This window comes from Rattus rattus, chromosome 12 (assembly GCF_011064425.1).
Source record: "Rattus rattus isolate New Zealand chromosome 12, Rrattus_CSIRO_v1, whole genome shotgun sequence".
Classification (NCBI taxonomy): domain Eukaryota; kingdom Metazoa; phylum Chordata; class Mammalia; order Rodentia; family Muridae; genus Rattus; species Rattus rattus.
Window position 1 is genome coordinate 31,735,432 of NC_046165.1, and position 11,269 is coordinate 31,746,700.

An 11,269-nucleotide genomic window follows, 5' to 3' on the forward strand; every position below is an offset into this window, starting at 1 on the left:
ATCCCTCAAATTGTTGAAGGCAGCCTTGTCCTTGTCTGTGTAGTGCGTTCCGGGCCAGTGAAAGCTGGATCTTTTAATTCTATCACAAGAAAGCAAAAACAAAACAAAAACAACTCCACAAAAATGAAAACAAACCCAAAAACGCAACAACAAAAACATCTACATAAAATAAAGAAATTTAAAACATCATTTTGCCTCAATCTTGGGTAGATGGCCCCAGCAAATCAACCTGAGCAGATGTGGCTCTCATTTTTAAACCGCGTAATGAAGCTTTGGTTTACCCACTCATGCTAACCAAAGGCACTGGGGCCACTTCAGGAAACCACATATTAAAACATAGTGCGTCATTTTACATGTCCTCTATTCTCTCCTTTTCCTTACGATGTGTCCACCAGCTGCCCCATGTTTCTCAAACTAAACACTTACGTTTAAAGGTCTGACATTAGGAATAGGAAAATGTACACTTAGCTTCTTGGGTCTGGGTTACCTCAGACAGTATATATTTTGTTGTTGTTATTCTGCCTTGTTTTATTTTGTTTCATTTTTCCAGTTCTATCCATTTACCCACTAGTTATATAATTTAATTTCACTTTTCTTCACTTTCACTTTTTTTTATCGTTATGAGTGTTCTTGCCACCATTTGAAAATTACAACATGACAACTAGATATGTCTTAGATTACAGGAATTTCCTCTGTCCTAAAAAAGAATTGAACAAAATAAAAACTTTCAATGACATATGGCAAAATTAATCTAAAGTGATATGGACTAACTTATACAATTTATTGAAAATAAATTCTTCTCTCAGATAATACAACCCTACCATAGTTTCCCTGCCTCCAATCCTCCTAGGATCTCCATTCATTTTCCCTCTCCCTCATATCTACCACTGCTTTTTTCCGTTCAGAACAGAGCAGGTCTCCGAGAACTGACAGCTGAACAGGCTAAAACAAGATTCAAAAACCAGGGCAAAAGCCCTTATGTGGTGGCTGGCAAGACAGCCCAAATATCAGGGAAAGAACCAACATTCTATTTTGCTTAACACATGTAGACAGTATGAAACTAGTCAGGAATGTAAATGGCAACATAGGTTTTGAAATTATTATCACACCAGTTTCCAAGTCAAATGGTTTCAGGTAATCAGAATGTAAGACTGACTTCACCAAGCCAGAAGCTACGTGCTGTTTATGTCAATGAAAGGGTGGTCCCGCTTCCAGGCCTGATAACAGGACACTAAGGACCAATGATGCACCCTGTCTCTAATGACAGTAGAGTGCCACTGAAATGGAACTACTGAGGAGGCATCTTCAGAACTGAGGAGAGGACGGAGCTTTCTGACAGTCATTGATACTTAAACTTTTTGAATTTGAAGTTGACCTGTGCAGAGTTTGAGAGATAAATGTTTTGAGCCTCTTCTAAGGGGCTCTTTTGTGTATTGCTTTTGCTAAGTTACAAGATCTGAATGAAAGTTTGTATAAAATTATTAAAAGGGGAACAAGAATACCCTTGGCAGGGAAGAGAGAGGCAAAGATTAAAACAGAGACTGAAGGAACACCCATTCAGAGCCTGCCCCACATGTGGCCCATACATATACAGCCACCCAATTAGACATTATGGATGAAGCAAAGAAGTGCAGACCGACAGGAGCCGGATGTAGATTGCTCCTGAACGACACAGCCAGAATACAGCAAATACAGAGGCGAATGCCAGCAGCAAACCACTGAACTGAGAATAGGACCCCCGATGAAGGAATCAGAGAAAGAACTGGAAGAGCTTGAAGGGGCTCGAGACCCCATATGTACAACAATGCCAAGCAACCAGAGCTTCCAGGGACTAAGCCACTACCTAAAAGACTATACATGGACTGACCCTGGACTCTGACCTCATAGGTAGCAATGAATATCCTAGTAAGAGCACCAGTGGAAGGGGAAGCCCTGGGTCCTGCTAAGAATGAACCCCCAGTGAAATAGACTGTTGGGGGGAGGGCGAAGAAATGGGGGGAGGAGGGGGAGGGGAACACCCAAAAAGAAGGGGAAGGGGAGGGATTGGGGGGATGTTTGCCAGGAAACCGGGAAAGGGAATAACACTCGAAATGTATATAAGAAATACTCAAGTTAATAAAAAAAAAAAGAAATGTAAATAAGAAATACTCAAGTTAATAAAGAAAAAAAAAGAAAGAGAAGGAGAAAAAATGATTAAATAACTTTTTTTTTAAAAAAATGTCTTACTGAACTTGGGGCTTACCAATTTGCTAGGTTAGCAGGCCAGTAAACTTCCAGTATCTGCCATCGTTCCCAACTCGGTGCTGAGGTCTCAGCCATGCATCATTGCATATGAATTTTGTGTGGGGGGTTGGGGGTGCAAATTCAGGTTCTTATGATTACATGGCAACTTTTTACCCACTGAGACATCTCCCAGGCCCATAAGTCTTAATAAATTAATGTTGTTTTAAACTTTCAGTATTTCAAGTCTACCTACAGAATTATTATATTCGAAGTTGTGTCTAAAATAGAAAACATGTGACAGTTGCCGACTCTCAATATTTCCTACATTGTGTTATACACTGGACAAACCACCATGAATAAAACATAGTTGCATAAAAAAATTATTAGCACTGCCATGTTAATTTTAAAAAATGGGTAAATTCAGATAAAAAGGAATAATTAATTTCAGCTTTAAAAAAAAGTCAATAAATATATCAGTATTTTAAAATCCCAAGACGTGATTTCAGTTATTTTAAGAGAAATGAGAGAACTTATTGCAATGATTCAACTTTTACAAGTGATGGGGCAGTTTTGAAGTTTTTGAATTTTGAATCCTTACCTTTAATTTACCTTGTATACATCATCATAACCTTTATCAAAATAAAAACAAGAACAAAATTAGAACTGTGCAGCACATAAATTACCCACACCCATGCACCTAAAATAGCACATAAAATTCCAGGAGTCTTACAAGGACTTTAATTCTTTGATATACAAAGAACATATTATATTATTAGGATTATTTCTTAAATTACGTCTGAATTAAAATAAACAGTCTAATAGTATTTCTTAATGTGTAGAGATACTTGAAACAAAGAATGAGAGCCTAGGGTTCAAGTCTGTGGACCCACAGGGAGGAAGAAAAGAACCGGTTTCTGCAGTTGTCCTCTGACTGAGACACACACACACACACACACACACACACACACACACACACACACACACACACTCACACACACACTCACACACACTCACACATACACACACACACAAAGACACACACACACTCACAACACACTCACACATACATACACACACAAACATACACACAGAAACTCACACATACATACATGCACAAACATATACACACATGTAAAGAAAATTGTAATGAAAATAGGTAAAATATAATTACTGGCAGGTAAGCAATATTCTAATAAAAATATCTGCAAACATAAATGATTACAGTCAATGTACTAGGGACATTACTAAGTGAGTAAGAACACTGGATGATCTTGCAGAGAACCAGGATTCCATTGCCAGCAAGGGCATGGTGACTCACACCTGCCTGTACCTGCCTTCTGACAAGCTAACATCCTCTTCTGAACGTTGCTGGCACGAGGTAAAAGCAGGGTGCAGAAATAGACATGCAGGCAAAAGACTCCTACACATAAAATAAAACAAATAAATCTAATTTTTAAAAAAGACTTGTCACCTATTTTCAGACTTCTAACCTTGTAGCATAGCATTGTCATTTAAAGATGTTTTGGGTCAACATAATCAGATGACAAGTATAAATCAAAAAGCTACATGAGATATTTCTTCTATTAAAGATTCACCCTCAAACTGCCAGGTTTCTTCCAACTAATTGGCAACAGTTACATATGAGAAAATTTAGAAATATTTTTAATTGTTGCTATATGATTCAGTGTGGGTTTTCCTTTTGTTTCACTTTTCCTCTGAATTTAATCACAAATGAGATAATATTTACATGTCCAAAATAAATTTTAATTTTATAATATCATACCCCCCAAATGTAAAAGATAAAACAAACATTACTTTCCAACGAAGTAGATCACTATATATATACACACATACATATATATACACATATATACATACATACATATTAATACATACACTTATATACATACATACACATATATACATATATATATACATACATATATACACATAGATATTTCTTTTACTCCGTCCCTTTTTCTTCCTCCCCCTTCTCCAGTCTATTCTTAATTCTGTCAGCCTCGATTTACAAATTTCTCCTTCTTCTCCATTTCTTCCTTCCTCCTTCTACTTTTTTCCTCATTATTTCATGAAGATTTAACTTTAGCCTGAGGCCTCCAAGTTTCCTCTTCTTAAGTAATTTAACCCATATCTTTTCACTTCTCTTTAACATTGTCTTAGTAAAGGGCCACTCGATGTTATACCTTACATGTGCTGATATCTGAAAAACTGCTCAAAACATTCTATTCAGAAAGAACCATTAGTGCTTAGTTAAAGTCATCTGATCATCCACACTATCACCATCAGAGCACTAGTCTTTGGTTCCCTGATGCCAGGTTAACTCTCTGTGTGTCTGACTAGATTCCTCTTTATGCGAACTGTAACAAAAATAAATAATCTGCCTAACATCTATCTAAGTGTCACTGTGTGTCTGGCTTTATAACAGATCTTTAACTTAAAAGTCACTAAAGAGACCACAAAAGGTCTACAATTGAATTTATTTTCTTTATCAGATTCTCCAAGTTCATTTATAAGAAGGCCTGATACAATTCCGGAAGAACAATTTATATTATTTAATGAATAGTATCACTGTTTTGAAAGCTAAGGATTTTGTAACGTACAAAATTTCTTTGCTCAAAATGTCTTAATCAATCACTTAAGAACTCTCAGGATCTTAGAGAAATTTTACAATGACATTAAAAGCCACCCTGCACCCTGTAAAGAGATGCCCTTCCCTTAATCCATTAACTGTGCTCCTTACTTTCACAATGGCATTGTTTTCTCACCTTTCAGCAGACAGCTCTGAAGTCAATTATATCCAGGGTAGAGGGACACTGTCTGTGAGGGCACAGATGATATTTACTATTTAACTGCTCTGCTGCAGGTACCTCTCACAGTGCCTGTGGAGCTGGTGTTCCGGAGATTTTTACAGAATAATAACCATTGATTCTAAGAGCAAAATCACTGTAGTCTGTAAAAGTGAATCAATGTGTCAAGCTTAAGTTCCACATATAATTATAGACACAGTATATCGAATAAGGCAAATTTAAAAATAAACTTGTATGCTTTCCTTTTAGGGGTTCAATGAAAACTTAATTCTATTGACATTTCTGAGGTAACTTCAAGAAAAGAAAAATGTATCCAATTAATGGAACTGTAAAAGTAAAGGTTAAAGTTTGCTGCGCTGGCTGGGAGATATGTTACACATCAAACTTGTGATTCACTAGTTTATCTCCATTAATCTCCAGAAAGAGTGAATACATTTAACAGAAGTTAAATAATTCATTTATTAGTTGTCACAGAGTCTCGCTAAGGCAAGAGACTGCTTCTGGGGAGCTTTTGGTAAGAGGTTTGTGGAATCAGCATCTTTTATCCTAATTACTTAAGGTCTGCCTTTAAGCGAAGGATATCTTTAATAATTCTCGGAACATTTTCAACCTCATAAAATTTTAATTAACAATTAGCATTGTTCATAGATCATCACTATGAACTGTTGCTAATTGCTTAGCCTTGCAAGAGAAGCCGAAAACTGAACTTCTAGGTTCCTTTCCACCAGTGGATATTTCAGCGGGTTGGGACAAAACAAAAATTCAAACTCATATATGGATAAAGCCCCCTTCCCAAGGCACTAATGAAAAAACACAAGGAGCGTGGTCTGAAATTTTGCTACTCTAAAAACAAGGATGTGTGGAACTTTCAAGGTACCTATTACAGATGGATCACTGAGGTCATGGAAAATTTGCTTGGGGAATGTGGAACAGAAATGACCCTTGAAGAAGCCAGTAATTAAATGAAAACAGGCCAGGCAAAAGGCAGCTGCAGGCTCACGATCCTATTGCAAGAAGCAGGCTTCGGTTTAAGTAAAATGTGTTAGCTCGGTGGCTATGGAGTCACTGAGCATACCACAGCCAACGGAAACGTGAGAAATTAGTTTGAACTTTGAAAGTATGGCTAGGTTATAGAGAGAAAAAAAGAAGCTCATCGAGAAATTTAAATTGAATATCCGAAGAAGTAAGTAATCGGTGGAGATTTCAGAGAGAAATAGTTTACAGAAATGAAGGTCTGTTTCAACACAATAAAATGGTTTGCTTTTAAAGAGATGAGAACACAGGTCATGTGGGAATAGACTTGAAGGTTATTCTCAGAACGGATTCTTTGAATCTAGAAGTATGACTGAGTGTATGTTTGTTTGAAATAGTGCTCTCAGCCACTTTCTCGGTGATATGGCTGTGAGTTGGTGGCTTAGGCTTTACCATCAGGTGCTGCCATTTCAGCAAGTACTTTACTACATGCAAAAAGTGATCAGAAGAGCATCAAGGTAGTCCAAATGCTGGACATTTAAAAAAATTAGCAGTCCTAAAATAAATTTAGCAAATATTTAATTACGATTATTGTCTTGTTATATAATTGTTGTCTAGGTATAATGAAATATGTTTTGACATTTACTATTTTTAGTGATTCCTGTTTTTTTTTCCCTCCTGCATTTTCCTCCATAGCCCAAGCCAAGCTTTAACTCCCGAGTTTTTGGTTCTATCTGTCGTGTGGTGGGTGTAAGAGTTATCATCAGGCTAAGTGGACTCTCTACTTGCAAAGGGTTTCAGACCTCAGTATTGCCTGTGCATTTAACCTCTTTCCAAAAATTGATCCTTATTTTTCAAAGGATAATTTATCTCTTCATGACCATAAAACGTTTACCAGTTACACAGACACACACACACACACACACAAACACACACACACACACACATGTGCATACACACACGTGCATATTCACACACACATACACACACACACACACACAGAAAGAGAGAGAAAGAGAGAGAGAGAGAGAGAGAGAGAGAGAGAGAGAGAGAGAGAGAGAGAACTATCTTGTTCCTTAACTATTTGACCACTATTTTTGTAATTGGATGTGATTCCTTTTTTTTTAACAATTAAGAATTTACTTTTAAAATACAGGTTAAAGTATAAGATTCATTTCAATTTCTGATTAAAAACTATGAACAGATAATCCTGAAATTCCCCCTTGAATATATCCATGTAAGTCACTTAGCAATTTAGCCTTAGAGCTTTTGACTGAATGCTTGTCTTTGTTCCGTGTTTGGTTATTTTTCTCTCCTACTTATTTACGTGTGGGGTCTGACTATATTGCCAATGCTAGACTCAAATATTTAGATGCTACTGTAGCTGGGATTATATTAAATTTTTCTATATCTAACTTATTTTTGATTAAATATATTATGCATCTAGAAATGAAATAAGGAACTAGAAGCCAAACTCAATCATCAGCTAAATTGGCTTTATTTTTGTCTTTACTAATGTTCTAGAATGATTGTAAATGACTAGATGTTGCTATCTTATATTTAGTCAAAAGTTTTATTAAAAAGTATTTAAAATTTATTTTCACTCTACTTCATATAAACAAAATAGCATTTACAATGTAGAAGAAACTGTATCCATGTAACTATTTCTAGCATTCTGTTTTTATGACACTGTTTTTCAAGTACTATATTTGATATTTGTTTCTGTGCATTGCATAATTTACATATTCTAATTTATAATATCTGCTTTTCATACTTTCTTATAAATTTAAGCATGTCTCCATGAATTTTAATATATAAATCTGTAATGATTCATATGCCATAGGATTAATCAAGATCAGATCTCTCTGTTTACACATATGTGTCTTTTTGCCTTTCTGTGGTTTTGGATATACAGAAGAGGAGTGACAGAATAAAAAAGACATCTTTAAATTGGTAACAATGAATGCATTTGCTTCTGTGTTCTCTGTGCTTGTCTTAAAAAGCATGGAGTCTAATATTTCTGAATGGTTTATTTCAGGCAAAGATAAGATCACTACTCTAATTTTTTTTATTCTGAAAATATTTTGAAGAAGAATTTTCACCAGTTTCTTCCTTTCTTTGTCTCTTGTCCTCTACAGATGGACCTCTGGGTCCCCGAGGGTTAGCTGAAGCTACAGAGATGTGCACTCAGGAGTGTCTTGTTTTGGGTCACTCTGATAATTGCTGGATGCCCCCTGGCTTGGGTCCCTACCAACACCCTAAATCTCCTCTGTCAACCTTTGCACCCCAGAAAGAATGGATCAAGAAAGACAAGCTCGTGAATGGCCACACCCTGACAAGAGCTTGGAAAGAAGATACCAACAGGAACCAGTTCAATGACCGTAAGCAGTATGGCTCCAATGAAGGCCATTTCAGCAATGGCAGCCACATGGCAGACATTCCTCTGGCAAATCTGAAGTCCTATAAGCAAGCAGGAGGCACGATTGAGAGTCCTAAGGAGCACCAACTTTAAGATGAAGCTGTACGGGACCTAATACCTTTAATCTAAATAGACATGCTAATACTGTGTGTTGGAGCTTTATGTATTCGATAGATCTTTACAGCTATGCCCCTTATAGTAGGGAACACTCATAACTTTGTGTTAGCACGATGGAGAATACAATGCTTTGCAACATAAGGGAGAAAATAGACCTCCTAGCCATGCGATGACGTTCTTTACTAGAATTGATTAAACTCTCCAGAGATGTCTCCATTGTGCAATTTATTTTTATTACTGCATTTTCTTTTGACCCTGGACTGCTGCTATGAACAATAGAATATGCATTCGGAGAGTAAGAAAGTCCCACGGATTAGAGTGACTGACAAAACATATCCAGTTAGAAATTTGTGCTCTTTTTGTCTTTGATTTATGCTGGGACCTCTATACTTGACATTATACTTCAAACTTTAAAAGATAAGCATTAAACCTATTGTGCTGTTAACACCGTTAGTGGACACTTGTAAGTCAATCAGTGTTAAAGTATCTGTAAATAGAAGCAAGCTATTATTAACAACTTTTGTGTACTTAGAGCACTCACCTAAAACTGTTGTAGCATAATTCTGTGTTGATGGTTGCTTCTTTCCTTTTTCGATTTCCCTCTTTCTTCTTATTTCTGTTGTTTCTTTCAGTGAGGTGTTTCTGCGTTAGTAGTCTGTCTTGGCACACATTGTTCAAAGAATCTTAAACATTTGTGTTTTTAAACGGTTCTGAAATCTTGCTTCTTATATGATAACTTAGAATGTTAGAACTCTGTAAACCTATAAAGACAAAAGAAAATATGAAAACTTCAAACAACAAGAGCAGCAGACGTATACTTCTGCAAACTCTTGGAAATTCAGAACCTCTTTTTTTGATATCCTTATTTTCAAAGTAGGCAAAATTAAAAACAACTTAATTAGTACCATTAAGTGAGAAAGTGATGGGAAAGTGTTATCCATCAAGTGTGATGTAATATTCTGTACTTGTTACTCTTTCAAAACTAATGTATTAAAGTCAGCATATACTGAAGAAAAAATCATTACTCAAAAATAGTTTCAATTGGGCAAATGTGTGTCTTCAACTTTGTTGAAATGACAGAGTTTGTGTTGATCCTCATATACAATAATGTTGTTGTAACACAAGTGTTATTAGACCATAGCCACAAAATATTTAATGTGTTGTGCCTTCATGATGTAACAGAACATTCTCCAGGTAGGTAGTTGGGGAAAATAAAGGGATAAATCTCTAATTATTGCTGTTTAACTGTTTCTTATCATAGTTGGTCAATGCCTGGCAGGTACCAGCATTTTGTCACTTGGGTCAAACCAAGGGAGTGACAGATAATGTTAATAAGATCTCAGTTGCACGTGCAAACAAATCCAAATTTGAACATTCTTAGGAGGTTTTTTGTTAAGGCATGACAGATGATTTAAACAAATAAATAGCATGCAACAAAATGTCTTTATTGAAAGGAGTGGAAGTTATATTAATGCCACGGTTCACCATCAATTTACACGTTAAAAAAAAAAGAAAAAAGTTTAAAAAAATTGCTAATCTGATAGTTAATTTGTTCTTACCAAAAATGAAGTTACTTTGTAAATAGCAGTTCACATTTTTCCACAGTATAATGGAAAATAATGGGTAGGGGTGCATTGCTTATTGAAGTCATTTTTGTCGGTTTGTGAGGGGTGTTTGATGACTTTGACAAAATAAATATCTAAACAATTATCCTTGTTACTGCTTTGCCAGTTCTACGTTATTTACACTTATCAGCTCTTGCAATAAATGTTCTGAATTACTCATTGTGTTGTGTTTATTCTTGTTCAACATTCGAATTAATTATTCATCGCCATCCTACTGTTTGGATAAGTCTATGTTAATATAATTCACATTTAACTTATAAATCAAGGAGGACTTATGGATTTGCAAGACTTCTGCAGTGAAAATATGATGTCAAATGAAAATTTAAGTTTTTCAGGTGGTCTGTGAAGTGATGTTTTAAGGAAATTCTTAGAAGAAATTAGTCTGTGATTCCTATTTTTAAACTAAGACAGAAACTGGGTCAAAACTACTAATTTGATGGACAGAGCTTTATTTTTATTTTTATTTTATTTCCAAAGAAGAAAGTAAGCATAGACCACTCTACAATGGACTGACTAGGATACATTCAAACATATGTCATGTGTTCAGGTATATCATACAATACTTCATGATATTTGTCTTTTGTTGGATTGGGCATCTGGATTAAGAATTTTAATTCTTTCCTTAGAGATCATTCAGGAGGATCTATAAATAAGAAACAAGTGTCAGAGACAACATAAACACTTTGGTTTGTACCACCAGTTTGATGTCCCATAATAACCCAAACTCTGAGTAAACCAGATCTATCTATTCACTGATTTGAAGTACATTATTATTTCTGCTTTCCTTCATGAGAAAACAGAGAGAATGGATGAATACATACATACATGAGTGCACACACACATGCACACACACACACACACATACACACACAAACACAAACGTACCCACAAATGCAGACACTTTGGGAAAAATATTACAGTCTGCAAACTCTATTTCTTCATTTCTTTACTTTTTGGAAATCAGCTAAATTATTCCACCCTGATTTGAGGAGTACAAATAGAAAACAATTAAGATTTTGTTCCATACCAAAAAAATGTTATCATTTTGTCCCTACAATATTTCTTTAAATAGGTGTAGTATTTGA

At 35.6% G+C, this 11,269-nt stretch overlaps 1 protein-coding gene across 4 annotated transcripts in view; it reads left to right on the top strand.

Moving 5' to 3' along the window:
• The window catches only part of Pcdh9 (protocadherin 9), a 1,039,432-nt gene extending 1,029,089 nt beyond the window's left edge, over positions 1 to 10,343 (top strand). For all 4 annotated transcript variants that reach the window (XM_032917237.1, XM_032917239.1, XM_032917238.1 and 1 more), the window contains one exon: positions 8,162 to 10,343. In XM_032917237.1, coding sequence (XP_032773128.1) covers positions 8,162 to 8,535 — 374 coding nt within the window. In that variant the 3' untranslated portion in view covers positions 8,536 to 10,343. The remainder of the gene's footprint in view (positions 1 to 8,161) is intronic.
• The last annotated feature ends 926 nt before the right edge of the window (positions 10,344 to 11,269 follow it).